At 39.8% G+C, this 16,723-nt stretch overlaps 1 protein-coding gene across 11 annotated transcripts in view; it reads left to right on the top strand.

Moving 5' to 3' along the window:
• The window catches only part of NCOA7 (nuclear receptor coactivator 7), a 100,507-nt gene that overhangs the window by 11,706 nt on the left and 72,078 nt on the right, over window positions 1-16,723 (top strand). For 3 of the 11 annotated variants that reach the window (XM_055713380.1, XM_055713379.1, XM_055713381.1), the window contains one exon: window positions 14,369-14,500. In XM_055713380.1, coding sequence (XP_055569355.1) covers window positions 14,451-14,500 — 50 coding nt within the window. In that variant the 5' untranslated portion in view covers window positions 14,369-14,450. Of the gene's footprint in view, window positions 1-4,637; window positions 4,715-14,364; window positions 14,501-15,203; window positions 15,363-16,297; window positions 16,370-16,723 lie in introns of those variants that run through there. The other 8 variants (XM_055713386.1, XM_055713374.1, XM_055713382.1 and 5 more) reach the window with 7 other exon arrangements.

Here is a 16,723-nt window from a genome sequence, read left to right as displayed (position 1 = left end):
GGTTTTGGTAGCTGTTACAAACTCAGCAAATGTTTGTAGGCCATAGAGTGGCTTGAGTTTTTCCTTCATACTTCTCACTTTGTCACAAAGGCTCAGATAATTCAGAGAAGCATTGAAGAGTAGAATAATTTTACACATTATTTGTATGAGATTTAGCATATATATTAAAAAGAAATTCTTCACTTGTGACATATAAGCAATGTTTGACTGTTTGTACTTGCTTTTTTTTCCATCCTGGTTGCTGATCAAACCTTCTGCAGTGACGCTGCTGCAGACTGAAAGGTTAAAGGTAGGAGCAGTGATAACCCATGATGTAAAATTCAGGCAGTTGCGTTTGTCCCAGCTCTAAATGCTTCTGAAACGCAGGTGCTGTCTGGTAGATGTGTGGTGTGAGTGGTAACATCCTGGTGAGAATGGGTGGAGAACTGAGGAGATAAAACTTTGACTGTTACTTTGTTACAGAACGCTGTGCTGAAGCTGCCCAGGTATGTGGTGAAAGATTGACTTTGCCTGCTTGTAAGCGAGTCACTTGTGCAGATATGGCCTAAATGATTAACAGCTATGCAACAGCTGATGAACATGAAAGTCCCCTTGCCACCCAGATATGTGAGGTCAAGTAGCAAACAGCCTGAGTAGTCATCAGAGCATTAGGAGACTAATTGAGAACCACAGAGGAATGAGACTGGTGGCTTTCTGCCAGTGCAGTAAGTTGTGCTCCAGTCCTTGTGCTTAGGTATCAGCTGAAGAAATTTCATTTGATTGACAAGTAATTTGTTTTTTGGGTGGATTTTTTGGTGTTGTTGTTGTTGGGTTTTTTTAGCGTATGATGCTGAGCTGTGTTCATTAGGTGGGCCTTGCTGTTAGGGGTGAGTAGATGGTGGGAGGTGGTTTTCATTATCACATCACTGTACAGAGGCTAGGCAAGAACTTCCAGTGACATCTACATTTGTGTCCTGCTACAGCCATGCGTACAGGATGGAAAGTAAAACCTTATGTGTTGGGCTAGTGCTGTTGTGGTTGATCATTGGGGCACATTTGTTTCCTTACCTGCAGGAATTCTGGATTCTTTAAAATTGAGATCTGCTGCTAGCTGATCAATCAGTGGATGAATTGTTAAGTGGGTTATTTGTTTTGAAAATTGGATTTCCCTTTGTGATGCATAATTTCTGTTAGTACAAGTAACACATTGGTTGTCATGAAAAGAGCTGGAGATTAGGTTTTTTTCTCTTGCTCTGTTGACACTGTGCACTTAACCCTATTGTGTGAGTATTAAGTTTGTGTTTTGTCAACTAGTTGTGTCCTTTCCTGAGCCTTGCTCTGGTAGTTCCCAGTCCCAGGCTGAGCCTGGCAGGTTTTATGAGTGGAGGACTAGAAACTACTCTTGAGACCATAATGGTTCAGCAAGTACAAGAAATCCAGGATCTTCTACAGGGAGGGTGGGAAGAGCAAGTAATGTGAGCCCCAGGAAACAACCAGACCTTAAGCAGTGGTGTGTGTTGGAGAGTTCTGGGCTCCGTGGATGGCGAGCTGTGGAAAAACCACTGTGCCCAGGAGGGTGGTTCCTAGCCTTTCTGCTCAACCTGGAGCGCGCTTCCAATTAAGCTTGTGAGAAGAGCAAGGAAGGCACATTCCCTTCCTTGTTTTCCTCCTGGGAAGGAAATGTGGACCCGAACCTGGCAGAGCAGGGACATGCTCTTGCAGAATGGAGCCCTACTCCACTAGGGGCGAGCCACAACTGAACAGTGCTGTGGGCAGTCTGTGCAAGTGCCAGCAGAAAGCAAAAGGAAAGCTGGTGGAGCTAAGGGGCTGCCTGTAGCATCAAACCTGATTTTAAGTTGATTCTGAGGAAAAGTGTATTTCTTTGTACATGGTAACTGTAACATATTCATTTTGTCATGTAGACCAGCGTAGGATTTAAAATGTAAGGGCTTCAAGTTACAAAATATTTTTTTTGGCAAAAATATTGTCATCCCTCAGTACATGGTAACAAGCCTTTGAAAGTCTGTCTTATGGCTGTGGTTTTTTTGGGTTTTGGTGAGGTTTTTTTTTAGTATCAAGAAAGTTTGTAAACAATCAAACTTTCTTGGATGTCACTGAAATCAGGACTTCACCTTCAGTCCTGACCGCAGTTTTCAGCTCTTAACTGCTTTACAGTCAGCATTATATTGCACTTAAAAGGCTTTACCTGGTACTGTAATTTGTAACTGTTGTTTAAGTTTGTATTTCTTCTTCATCCCATGTACGATTTGTGTGAGTTCTGTGATGAAAGAGCTGTGGATAGTTATTACTGAAAGGCTCTAGGATGACAGGATACTGTGTTACAAATTGGAATTTACTTTATGTGGCCTTGAAACATCTCTTTCTTACTGCTTCTCTTCACTTTTGTTTTTTGCCTTTTACTTCACCAAGTCCAGCAAGCAGATAGCTCAGAAAAGCAGTTTTGACCTGTGGAAATGAGTGCCAGGTCTTACGTACTTATTAGGTTAGCCCAGCTATGTGTTTGAGAATGGAAGTGTGCATTTTTGCCCTAGGTCTTGCAATAGTTATTGTTGAGAATATGAATCTAGCTCTGGGGTAATGCACTTCCCACAGGTTATGTGTCAGTCCATTTTAACTACAAATCACTAATGCACCTAGACAAGGGTAAGTGTAAGCTGCTTTTCCTATCATTTTTTAAAGGTGTAAGTCTCAACACAGCTTGGACAGGTTTTCAGAGCAACTGTGAAAAAGTGTGGATTGCTGTCTGCAACTGAATTTTAAGTTTTAACACCAAAACTCAAATCACTACAGCCCATCACAAAAAGAGACTGTAACATGGACCAAAAAAGTCAACCAAAACTTGTTAATGCATTGTTTTGGCTGGCTTGAACTTGAGGAAGGGCAAGCGATTACTTTGATGTAGCTAAGACAAGGTTTTGTTTGAAACATATTGGTCAGTCTGAAACACTTGCCATTACCAGCTATTTCAGGCATAATTTGTGGTGAATGGAAAGTTTGCAGCTTTTTATCTTTGGGCCCCAATTGTGCAAATGTGCAGAACTGGTAGGAGTACTGCATAACTCATGTGAGTAGTCTGTCTGAATGCGCTTGGTACATGAGTAGAGAGTTCAGTGATGTTCCAGTACCTGGTGATGTGGCAGAGATGGCATTCCATGAAAATGTGGCACTGGGGGACTTGAAGCTATTTGTAAAATTAGGTCAAATGTTGTGATGTTTCTTTTTGATGAGGGGGAGGAAAAAAAAATCTAGATTCAGAAATGCTGAACTATGTTGATACTGTCAATATATTATGTTTTGAGTTTTAGTTTCAAAATCAGCTTGTTTTGTTCAACAGGAGCACCTTGGTTCAATAATAATGTTTAAAGCACTTGAGTAATCTGAAAATAAAATATATACTGTTGTTACTTCACCAGAAAATTTCTACATTTCTGTATTTTATGCAACAGTACTTAACCTTAATTCAAGTGTATTTTTAATTTTTTTTGAAAAAAATAAGACCTGAACCATCTCACTGACTGAACACATCCAGAGTGAGCAAATAAAGTCCAGATTAGATACACTGAGGAAAGGGTAGCATATAGCTGTTTTGTATGAATGGTTCTGTTGTCCTGTCTTTTCTACATGCATAGAAATAGATCGCTAACTATTTACCTGACTAATTTTGAGCAGACACTTAGTTGTGCACACACTTCTGTGTTCTGTTAGAACAAGGAAAAGTTGAGAAAACTTATTTTTCTATTTCCGGAAAGAAGCAAGCAGCTATTCAGAGAGACTCTAATTAGGTAGGCAAATGTAACTGTGCTATGGTATATAGCAAGGGGAATTCAGTTTGCGAGGAGAGTTTTTGCTTTGTATATAGTGCAGGATGACTCGCACTACAAGGCTAGGAACTGTGGGTAGTGTTGTACAGGAATTTGTAGATGGAGGAAGGAAAAATTGTAAGATAAAGGTTTTAAGGATGTTTCAGAAAAGCAAGAGAACTAAATCATTCTCAGTTACACTATATCTGAAGGAATTTTTCAAGGAGGAAGGAAATAATTAGAAACATTGCTGCTTTTATAATGGGCTTCAGACTATGCAGTGGGTAGAGGGTACGATTTACTGTCCATTGCTGTAATTTTAATGCACCTAACGCTGCTAGCATCTGAGCACCTGTAAAGCTGCACATGCTGGTGTAATACAAGGTCAGACTCAACAGACTGTAATGCAATAAACATTGCAGGTTAAGGAGTTGAAAAATAAACAACAAAGGTTTCCAGTGTTACATTTTTGCATTACAAATGTGCAGGATTTTCTGTTAAGATTAAACTGTTCAATACATTGCTTAATGTACAGTGTATGCAATGTGAAGTTAAAGTTGCTATGGAAACCTGGCATTTTGGTTCTTTTAACAGTGTTTCAGATAGGAGAAATTTGCATTGCGTTACTGTGAGACTCCTTCCTACCCCCACTCCTCAGCTCCTTTGCTTCTCAGTTGGGAGGTGGGCGACAGAAAAAGCCATGGCCTGGAATTTGCATGAGTCAGGGTCAATTGAAAAAAAGAGATGCTGAGTGGAAACTTAAAAATTATAATTTTACTTTCAAGTTGCTCATGTGCCTTGAGTTTGTTTGTGAAGTGAGGAAGTACTTAAATGTTAATCTTTCACAGTGTAGTGGCAGTGGGCTGTTGAGGGTCATTTTCTAAAAACTTGAAAAGGATGGGTACTTTGTAAAGGTAAGTTTTCAGTAATTTTCACAGCATGATTATGAATATTGTTGGAAATGTACTTGACCTAAAAAAACAGTGACCACTTCTAATACTTATTAGATATCTAAATATTGATGGGTTTATTCATATTTTAACATTTGTTGCCTGTCCCTGTTCTGTAAAGTGTTGAGATCATGTTAATAAACTTTCATTGAGTACAATGGCAATGTTTACAAATATAGACTGAACTTTATGCTTAAACATTTTGGGACATAAACTAATTGTAAGTAGAAGGTGATCTATGGTACCTGTGATTTATGGTATGGTTATTTGTGCCAAGCATCAAGTGGCATCTTTGTGGTTTAAGCGACTCTTCAAACACCTGCCTCTTTCTGCTCTGCCTCTGCTGTATTTACCGTTGGTGTAAATGCCTTTATTGGGTTGGTAAGAAAAGAGCTGAGAAGCGAGAAAGCAAATTTTCTGTGAAGCGGAGAATGTGCATTTGTCTTCCATAGTCTTTCCCATCTCACGAATGCTGCCATAGGCCTCAGCAGCACTCATCTTTTGAAGTGTGATGTTGCCGAGGCCTACCCGGCGAAGTTGCTGCTGAAGGAGTTATGTCGACGGTTATCTGCCCAAGCTTTCTGCCGCAGGTCTGCCTTCTGTGGCAGAAGTATGGGTATGCTTGTAGTTCAGCTGTGTGCCGCAAAGCTTGCTGAAGTGGGTGTGAGCTAGCATGGCAGGATATAAACTGAACTGCAGATACAGAGCTGCCTCTGCTGACTGCTGCGGGTAATCTGTGTGGTAATTTTGCTGGCGGAGTGGTAGCAAGCAGCTGAAGTAGCTGAGAGGGAGGAAGGCGAAGGGCAGTAATACTTTGAACTGGCAGCTACTTGCTGCATGGATGTATTTTAACTGCCTGAGAGAGGTGACTGAAAGCCTAATGTATTTGGCTTGGCACTTCAGCTGGCCAAGGTCCACTTGATCACCAAAGGATGTTTGTTGTGCATCTGTCTACAGTGGTGCTGCTGTTCCACCAGTGCAAATCCCTCTCAAGCCCTGTGTAAGCTAATTTATAGAAGTAACTGATGTATGGCCAGACCTGGGATATGCGACACTGGATTCAGTGGCCCTTAACAGCGTTCTGTGTATGGTGGGTCATAGGACGGTTCTTCTGGTTGCTCACCTAGCATGAAGGTTACCAGGCAGTGGGCTGCTGGGGTTTTTTGCTACCTGACTTGCTCTTCTAACACATTGCTGCATAGGAGTAGTTAGGGTGGAGTGGCTTTCTGTTTGCTGCTTCTGTTCCTTTGCTTGGTTTAGAGAGGGCAATCTTAGGAGGACTTGGTCATGTCCCTTAAAAACCTGGTAGAGAACCCCTAACTCATTGACTCTGGGAGCACTGTGGTTATCTGTATTCATATGTTTTGACCTTGCTGATGGTCAGGCTTTCTTTGAAATGTTTCTAAACAGATCAGATGATGAAACTAGAAGTTGTTATAAGCAAGGAACATGCTTGTGTCAACTGCCAAATCAGCAAGGTAGTACTGAGGGGGTTCTTTAAACGCTGGTTGATGTGTAGAATGTTCATCAAGTTTTATTTTTTAGAAAACTGCAAGTACTTGGTGTTTTGGTTGAACGCTGCTAAACATATACATAGAAGTCCTTTGTGTGTATGCCTGCATGCTCCAGGGAGAGGCAAGAGAACAGTGGCATTGGTCTTACCCTCTCTGCATATGGTAGACTGCATCCTCCTCTTGTTCTGTGGTGGTGGAGCTATGATGCTGTACATCCATTTAGGATCTGACTCAGAAGTGCAGTAAACCGTAATAGAAATGCCTTAGCATGTGGCATAAGCACAGGCTTGATTTCATTCAGCAGGTGTCCCAGGAAAGAAAGGCACAAAGGGTAAGCCATTTGCCTTGCAGTTACAAGATCTGTGGGTTTGTAATAACTTTACAGAATGACCGCAGGGTCCTTCCGGATCTCAGTCTCTCACCTGTAAAGTGAAAGCAACGTTCTTGAAAAGGAATGTTTGAAAGGCTTAACTTTTATTTTAAAAGTAGCTAAAATTTACTGGAATCTCAATTAGCTGGAACCAGCACCCTGCAAATTCTTGGGATTTCCTATGGTTTATAGATGTTGAGGTTTTCTGTATTACAGTGGCTATGAAATGCATTCTGTTTATCCAAATGCTAATGTTTTTCTGTTGCCTTGTACCTTTTGTTAGAATATTCGGTAGCCAGAGACCAGTTTATTCTGTCAACAGTTCATGAAGATGCAGGATTTGGCATTTTAAATCCACATACTGCGTGTACTTGTACAATGTGAGTGTGAAAGGCTGTGGGGTTTAGAAGGCTTGGGCTTGATGCTTAATTGAACCAGAGTGGGTTGAAACAGGGGATACAAGAGAATGAAGGTGTTAATTATTTTAAAACTTCTGCAACAGCGTTCTTGTTGACTTAAAAATTAAAACCAAGTGGCCTGATTTAAAACAGCACTGCACTTCTGCATTTGGTATGGCATAGCACACTACCTGTTAGTAGTTTACCCTGTGTTTTGTAACCGGTTTCTGTCTGGCAACTGCAAGCAAGTTACACAGTAAAATACATTGTTCCTTATGGAAAATGCATCTGGTGATGTTCAGCTGCCAAGGAGGGAAGACTAATTTCTTTTTTGACAACCATCAGTGGTGATGTGGAATTTCTGGTAGGTCTTTTGCTTCCATATATTCTGTCTGAAAGGTGACGGCCAGAGTTAGTGGGTGAAAGTCTCTTCTGAAGCAAGGTAGGAAGAATTCACCTGGGGAGTGCGTTGGAGCTGAATCAAGTTTTGTTAATGTTCTGTTTCTGAATCAGAAATGTTTCTGAACACTGGTTCTTATTTATCTTATTTGAACTTTATTGCAGATCCAGTTGGTGAGGTAAGGGTGATCTAAGCTTAGCCTGTTCTTACTGCATTAGTAGGGAATGAAAATGTTTAGACTGTTACTACACTTCTCTCTATAGTGGGATAATAACCTCCTAAATATTGCACCTAGTTCCTCAAGAGCAAGGGTGTTTGTTTCCTTTGCCTATCTTATGTCAAGATCTTAGCTTCACTGACCTTGAGAGTCCACAGGGTGCAATAGCCACATCAAATCTCTCTCTTTCTCTCCTTTTTGAGATAGAGAAATTGTGATACTGTTCTGTGTTTAATCTGAACAAAAAGTCCAGAAATCACTTCTGCATACAAATTTATTTTCGGTCTCTTGATTTTTGCATTTTAATTATTTGGGGATTTTAAGAGCACACTCTTGTTACAAGAAACATGATAGGCTTAATACTTTAAAGGTCAGTGGAGTTGTGTGCATAAATATGGGTTATTCACCTAAGCAAGGGTTGAGTCATCAGCTTCAACTTCACCAAGGTGAGAAGCTCTCCTAGATTAGTTTAGCACTCTTCAGTTATGTATAATGGACTGCAACTTATTTATAGAACTTATTAATGTTTTAGAAATAACATTATGCTTTATATGGTAACTATAACGTAACTATATAATTTTATTAAAATAATTCCATATTTATCTTAAGGTAGCTTTAGAATAAACAACTTCTTGTCCATAGTACTGGATCTAACAATGTAATTAGTCTGTGCTATGTTTTATTGGCTATGGTAGTGCTTTCCTGAAAGCTTCCAATCTCACTTTGAGCTAGGTCATTCTGCCTGAAGACTAAAAAAGTTGTAGCTTACTCTCCTCTTCACTGGCTGTGCATTTCTGTTAGCTTTCATTTTGAGATGCTGTAGCATTTATTCTGAAACTTTTGTCTTTATTATTACACCAAATGAAATACACTAGCAGAATAGAAAACTAGTAAAGCTCAACCTGGTTAGTCCAGTCAGTGAAGTGTTAATGAAATACTGGAAAGTTTAGCATTTCTCATTGGGTGCTAATGTGCTTTCACCTTGCTGTTTTTAAAAATGGGATGGATGTTGATATGAATGCTAGAGTTGATATTAAGGCTTTGGCTTGTGAAGCTTAATTGTAAGCTTTTATATGACCCAGTAGCAAATCATAATTAGCCTCCTCTTCCATGTTAATCTGCTTCTGTTGCCTTATGCTTAAAGGTGTTGTGAGTGACCCTATACTGCAACCTTGCTGGTGTGCCCTGGAAACTGCTTTGGGCTTACCAGAGGCACAGAGAGCAACCCCCAAGGGTTCATTTGCAGATCTAGTACACTGAAAATGCTTCTCCTCTAGTGGTGATTTGTTCTACAGCTTTTATTCTGCCAGCTTGGTAGACATTTTTAATATTGCTCTTGAAGTACTACATACATATCTTTCCTTTTTTTGGTCTTAATATTGACTTGATGTAATCCTTGTCATCTTTCAGGGCACATTTTTTTAGGGGTTAGAATTGGCATATATACCCAGAAGACCTGTTAGTTTTAAGAAGACACTCTGCTGCAGAGTTGCAGATCTAAGCAGAATTGTTACTAATGCTTCAGGTTTGAAAGTGACTGGTGACAACATTTGAATATTCATATTACAGCAGGTGATGGTAAGGAAGCATACAGTGGTACGCGCAGATGTGTGCAGTCTTTTTCTGTACCTCTGCTCCTGAGACTAAAATAGAGAAACAAAGATAAAAAACTAATGTTTGGGATACTGGACCAGTGAGATGGGTAGCAGGTGAGAGCTACATGGTGCATCTGGGCAGCATCCTGTTCCCTCAATGAAGTGGGCTCTCCATGTTACATCCTTGACATGACCGTGTCCTCTTGGTTGTCTCACTGGGTGTCTTCTGCCTTAATCTGCTCTGTCATCCTAACCGGAAAATTTGTGCTTAGGCCTCTCACCTTCCCTGCACATTTTTCACAGTATGATCACTGCCACCATTGCTTGCCTTGTGAGGCCCATGCTAAGGTACAGGATACTACCCTTGACTTGGTTTCTGTAATGTCAATTCATTGCTTTTTTACATATTTGCTGAAGGAGCCGAGAGCATCATTTAAATGTAGATCCTCAGAGGAGTTAGGCTTTTTATTTCCTTTAGTGGATCTGAGCGTTAGTTTCTGTGCATGTACGTGCACAGCCAAATACAGCTGAGACTGTGCTATTGGTCTCCAAATTTAAACCAAAACTGGCTTCTTGTCAAAGTGTTCTTCTCCCTTGATCTCATTGCTGTTGGTTATTGAGGCTGGTTGGATTAAAGCTGGTGGGAGGATACCTGCACATACTGCTCTTAAGCTCTCATTTGAGCACGTGGAGGTACTTTATGTAGTTCAGTTCCCCATTTGCAAAGTAGGGAATTACAGCATTTTCCTACCTTGTGAAAGATCAAGAGATACTGATTACAGGGTTGTGGAAATATATCTAGAGAGTTGCACATTCTTGAACGTTTTTGGGTTTTTTCTCTGTATGTCTTTCCAGGACTTGCAGTGGGCACAGATGGCCAAAGACAAGATATCAAGTCCACTGAATGTTCTAAAAATAATCAGATACTTCATTGCTTTCTGTATTGCTAGTGCTGTTGGATGTCCTGTTGTTCATGTGCACGGTTTTGGAAAGTAATGCTCACAACTAGAGGATTGATCATTGATGCTTCAGAGCCAGCAAACAGGATTTCTTGGTGCTTACCCCTGAGCACAGCAAGCAAGTCCTTTTGTTGTCTCATTAAAACGTAAACTACTTAAACTGCAAGTACCAAGGTATATTATTCTTCATGCCTGAGGAGGCAGGGGAAAGAGAAGAAAAAAAATTGATAAATGTATCAAAGTCTTTAGAGGATTTAGGATACTTTATTCACATATTTATTTATGTTTAATGTTTACCTCAAAAATACAGTTCCCTTTCCCTTTGTTTATCCTCACACTTAAAGCATCTTCCTCTTCTGCTGCTTTGAATGTACCATGACAGGAGGCTGTTGTCCTGCAGTGCCAGGTGGCAGAGCAGGCAGCAGGAGCTGGGAGCAGCATTTCTGGAGGTCTTGGGAAGGTGGTGGCAGTTGCAGTGGTGTGGGTACCTGCAGTCAGGAGTTCAGTCTGTTCCTGTGATTTTGGTATTTTTTTTTTAAGTTTTGTGTGTGTGTCTGTGGCCTTGCTGTAGCATTCCCACCTTCCTTTCAAACTCCCAGTAGCATCCCCAAAACTTCCTGACAGCAAGTATCCAAAACAGACAAAGCAAGTATCCAAAAATATGCTAATATAAATGAAAAAATCCAGAGTCAAACCCAGCAAAAAGTTAAGGTATATTTTTGTGTATTTTGTTCTTTTCTTCTTATCAGGTGCTGACATCGACTAAATTTGGAGAGTGGTAAATTTTTCACAGGTTCCTTACTTAAATGCATTGTTTGTCTATCAGGAATATCTTTCCTCCTGAAATCACCTAACAAATAGCATTGCTGTAGACATGTAATACAAGCTTTTCACTGTCTGTTTCCATTTCAGTGTAAAAAGGGTTAAACTGAGTATGAAATTTCTGTAAAATCAGCTTTATTATCATTTGAGTTTGGACTGTACTCATGATACATGAGTGAGATGTCTGTCTCCCAGCATATAAATATCCCCCAAACATGTATATTTTTAATAGTCTGCCTGATTCAGGCTTTGTGTTTACCAGAGAGGAGCTACCAGGAAACCAAGATTCATTTTAATCATACATCCTTAATAAAATTTTAAGCAATTAATATTAATAAAGAATACCTGGATTTTCTTTCTTGAAGGTATGGTGCGGGGAAGTGTGGAGTAGCTTTAAAATGTTGGTGACAACCTATAAAGTAAACGTAACTTTTGTACTGTTACTGCTTAAAGAACTAAAAATTGAAAAGGACCTTTCAGAAATACTAGTTTTCATTAGCAATTATGGCAGGTTATGCTGTGATCCTCTTAGCTTTCAGGCTTTTTTTTTTTCTCCTCCTTAAAGTCAACTAGTACATGAACAATTCCCCAACAACAAAAGTATACTCAGAGGTAATGAAGTCAGCACTCCTAATGTTTGCTTTCCTTAGTACTATGTTTTCAAAGTTTAATTTTCAGACTTAAATATGCCTTCCTAGAATGCTACCTTTGTTTCTTCTAAGAAGGTAAGCCAAATAAGTTTTAAGTCAGCAGAGTGGGACCTGATGTTAAATTATTAGATTGTGAAAATTAATTGGTGACTGGATACGAGATCCCTGTGTATTTTAATTAGCAAAAGAAAAAAGAGATTTCACCTGAATGCCATTGTTACTTCTGGTCTGTGGATAACATTCCAATTTCCTGAGTGCTCATCTGTTCTGAATGTAATTTTTTTTTTTTTTTTTTAAGTTCTTGATTTATTCCTCCTGACCATGTGAAAGGATGTGGAGTTGATGTGAGAAGAACAGGCTCCATAACCACGTTGTCATTGCTAGCTTTGTTTGGTGTTGATGAAAGCAAACAGCAAACCTTACACTTGTTGAGCTGCCACACTGGTTTGGTGCTGGCACCTCCTGCAGCATAATCTGTGGTTAGGTCTAGGCTTCAGCCCTACCTCCTCTCTCCCCTGCCCCTTTGCTGGAGCAGGGGGTGGCTGCTCGGGCACTGGGCAGGCAGGGTTTTCTCCTCTTGGCTCCCTTATCTGCCAGCACAGTGCTGGAGCAGGGCTGTTATTCCCCTGGGTGGGGTCTGTAGATCATAGGAGAGGATGGGAATGAATGGAAGGAGCGTGCTGCTGACTTTTGCACAGGGTGAGGCCCTGAGGACAGGTCTCTCTTCCCACCCTTCATCCCAGCTGATCATGTTTCAGTGAGGTGAGAGGGGCTCTCCCTGCTTCACTTTTCTCATTTCCATGGGTCCTGCTGCCCTTGTGGGGCATAATAGAAAACTTGTGGGTTTAATAGTATCTCAGTGCTCTGTGGTTATTTGATAGTTCTTGGTATCAATGTGAGATTCAACAGTGCCCTTGTACACACCCTGCAGACTGTACTGAAGGCAAAGCAGACAAAGGGGAAAGAGTTGATACTCTTCCTTTGAACTCTTGTAGTTTGGCTATAGAGGTTGTAGTTGTATGCTTTGAAAGATTTATTTTTAACTCTAAATGCAGCGCTGACAAATAGACCACTTTTCATCCTCTGAAGATCTAAGCACCTGCCCCTACTGGGAAGGTAAGGATGCATCAAAATTTTCAGGAGGTGTGTGTTATCTTAATACAGGCTGGACACCTAAGCAGGACAATTTGTTTTAATGCTATTAATGCTACTATCATGTAGGTTTCTCTGTCCCGCTGAAGACTGCTCCATGCATTACCTTGCAGAGATGAAATAGTATTTTATTTATAAAGCCAAAGATGTCATAGGCAAATTTGCTATTTAAAGAGTGACCATTACCGTAAGATTCCATGTGATGCATAAAGATCAGAGAGACTGGATTTTTTTGATGCACTGGATGTACTAAAAATTGAGTAAGAAAAAGTTCATTTTGAAGCAATGGACTTTAATTGCTGTGGACTGATGCTCTGTAAATATGGAGGGAAAATTATGGCAAATATTTCTGAAAGAAACTAGCATTATATGTTCTTGGGCTTTTCAAGCAGATTATTTTTGTTACATTATCTCTGTTGTTGACATCTGGCAGTTTGTAGCTTCTGATCTTTTAATACAGGGGAAAATAATGGGAGCTTATTAGGTCCTGGAGGAATTTTTCTTCTCTTGCTACGAATCATAATTTATGTGGCTTCCATTTCTTTGTTATAGAGCCCATTAGGCTGAAATGTTTAGTAGTAACTTCTAGTTCGACCTTTACTCTGGAATACTCATAAAGAACTCTTTAAGATGTTAACTTACTTCATGCATGGGTGCAAACCATCAGGGTAGACTGGATATGTGTTGGACTGAGGAAGAGGATAAAACATCTTGGCAGGAATCTTGGACAACAGTTTATGTGGCATATTGTTAATTGCAGTTATTACCTAGCAGTTCAAAAATTCCTAACGTCTGGTTTCTAAGTGCCTCAGTAGGGCATTCTGCAAAGAGGTGGTGATTTCCATGTCAAAAGCCAGTGTTACTGGTATCTTCCCCCCTTCCTTCTCTAAAAAGACTTCTCAGAAAACTTTTCCTAGTCCTGTGTATCTCAAGGTGAGTGCAGTTCATCTGGAGAGCAAGAGGTCCATGGTGTTTCTCCCATATACTTGTTTGAACTTGAGTATTGTTCACAACAGTCAAACCTGTGTAAAGAATGTAGACTGCTTTTTCTTTTCTTTTACATTGTTTTAAAACTTTCTTATTTCTTACTGTTTTACAGAATTTGTATAAAGTGAACGTGTTTCTGATTATAGTGTTTGTACTGGATGTTTCCAAACTTTTCTTGATCTTCCTGTCTATAAAACATATGAAACCAGGAAGATGTTTTGGTATAAACTATTTAACAGTTTGCAAAATATTTTAATCCTTCCAGGGTTTTAAAACTTGCTACTGCTTTTTGGGCTACTTGCTTTGCAGTATCTCTCTTCCTCTGCTGGAGAAACTAGCCTTGAGTGCATTGATTGGTTTTTGTCTCATTGTATACTAAATGGCATACATCTGTATATCTACTAAATACTATATCACATGGCAAGCATTGACGGGTATAAGTTTTACTTTGCTTTGTCACTGGGTTGATTGCATTTCCACAATGCTGTTGGTTTTTGTAGGTGTTGTTAGACACATTGATTTATGAACTTCCTGTTTTTAAATGTTATATACAGGGCCCTCTGCCTGGATATGAGATACTGAGGGGAAAAAGAGCATCACACTTGGCTGCTCACCTTGCCCGTTTGACTGTACATAATGGAGACCAAGGAAGAAAAGAAGGAACGAAGACAAGGCTATTTTGCTCGGTAAGGTTACAGGGTTTATTTCAGTGTTGATTACAAAATGGAACTCCTTATTCTGTCTTTTTCACAAGACTATGATTTTTCCAAGTATGTATAAAAATGAAACCTGTGCTACATTATGTACCCAGAAAGTACTTTCCTTGCTGTGTCCCTAATGTTGGAGTGGTGATTTTTTTTCCTTTCGGGTTGTGGAGATGTTATTTGTAACACAAAACTGTGCTTGGGTACTCAATTGCAAATTATACTGCATTTGAGCTTCCAGCATCCAGTTCCTGAAGAGTGTTTATAAAAACAAGCACATCTAAAATGTAAATATGTTTATCTGATTTCAAATAAAACACATACTAAGTAGTATTATCTCATAGGATAAGATCAACTAAGACAGAGTAAGTTGCCCAGACTGTATCATCTTTATAAGTCAAAGCAATGTTTTTTCAGTCAATATTTTTTATAATTTGGAATTAAAGATTGGTGAATTTTAAGAAAAAAGTTATGTTGATTTCCCAATAACTTGTATTTGTTAATTTAGCAAGTCTGTAATCACCTCTGAGCTTTGATGTAAAAGGACCACCAAATCTTGGGGGAGGAAATCAGTATAAAAAACATCTTTGACTCAAAGATACTTTTTTCACTGTTGAAAAGGAGAAGTGGATACTCTCTCCACTCAGCACTGAGTAACTGTTATTGAAACTGCACTAGAACACTAGCCTTAGTGCATTGCAGATGTTGAGAGACATGCTTGTCACACCACTTAGAAGTGGCAGCGTGGGGAAGAGTTGCAGCACTTCTTTATTGCTGTTCAAGTGGTATGTAGTGGTGGCTAAAGACTTGCGCAAGTGTGGTGAAGGATGTCTGTTAATGCCAGGTAATTTGCTTTCCATTTGGAGGACTGCAGTTACATTGATCTTGACAGAAAGGAATGTTGCAGTTTGGGATTTTGAGAAGGGGAAATAAACAGTGGTGCCTATAGCAGAGGAGATATCAAGAAGGGTAAAGCAGAAGCAGCTAAAGAGATTGTACTGAGGAACAAGTAATTTCTTGTTAAGGAAGACTCAGGCCTTGAGAGGTGTCTGCTTTAGTATTGTAATCTGCTAAAGATTCTTTAATATTGTAGAGAATGCTTTGAGTGCTTTCTGAATGCTGTCTGCTAAACAAAATGGAAGGCCACAAGAAGATTTCAGCAAGTCCTTGACATTTTATTTAATCTGTTTTGCAGCTTTCCTGTGTTACTTGTGGCTATTCTCTTATAAAAATTCACAGGGACAGTGTCTGTTGTATGGGCACAGGACATTAGGCAAGGGTCAAGAAGACCTGAAACCAGTTCTTAGTTCTAGCACTTACCTGCTATGTAACTTTTGGGAGGTCACCTGTCACTTTCCCTCCTGGCTTGCATCTTTTTTCTTTATGTAGGTTGCAGGCCCTTAAATGAAGTTCCCACTCTAAGCAAACCCGTGTGTTTTCTACAAGAATGTTCTTGCAGACCCTCAAGTCATGTTTTAATAGAAGCTAAAGTAGGTCAGAAGGTGGTATGCTCATCTTACCTTCATGTACATTGTCTGCATATGGAGTCAGGGACAGAAGTAGAACTGAATTTACATGTCCTTGATTTTAGTCTAACATCTTAAGTCTAGCATGCTTCCTCTAGTAAACAGGTGTCCCAGCACTTGTGGGTGAATGATTTGAATACTTTACATGATGGCCCATGTAAATGTCATGAGGCCCTGAAAATAACAGGTGGCTTATATTGCAGTTCTAACAATGTCCCTACCTGTTGTTTTTTTAAAACTTCTTTAAATTTAGCTTTTGACTTGATGTAGACGGAAGTTCCCAGCTTAGGTGCCTGGTATTGGGACACCAAGATAATTTAACCAGGTGTGTGCTTTTATGTTGCTGTCAGGTGTCCACAGATACAAAACAACCAAAACTATTCTGTCCTTCAATTTAAGCACCCAAGTTTAATAACTTTTGTCCCTCATACTGTTTTGTGTGCTGCTTCAGACACCCTGCCAGCTTGGGCTCATATTTATTAAGAGCAACCTCATCTGGTTCCCTAACACAGACACCCCTCTACTTCCATCCCCACACATGCATCCCTCTACTTCCATTACTGGTTGTTGGGGTTTTTTCTCTTTACCTCTTATTACTGTTTCGTGAGCCTAAAACAACAGTATTTACAAAATCTAAAGTTACGTATAGGAAACATCATTATGAGACAAGGTCTACCCC

Source organism: Falco cherrug, chromosome 6, assembly GCF_023634085.1.
Source record: "Falco cherrug isolate bFalChe1 chromosome 6, bFalChe1.pri, whole genome shotgun sequence".
NCBI classification, from domain to species: domain Eukaryota; kingdom Metazoa; phylum Chordata; class Aves; order Falconiformes; family Falconidae; genus Falco; species Falco cherrug.
The sequence above is the reverse complement of the archived record's forward strand: the minus strand, read 5'-3'. Positions and strand labels throughout refer to the sequence as shown.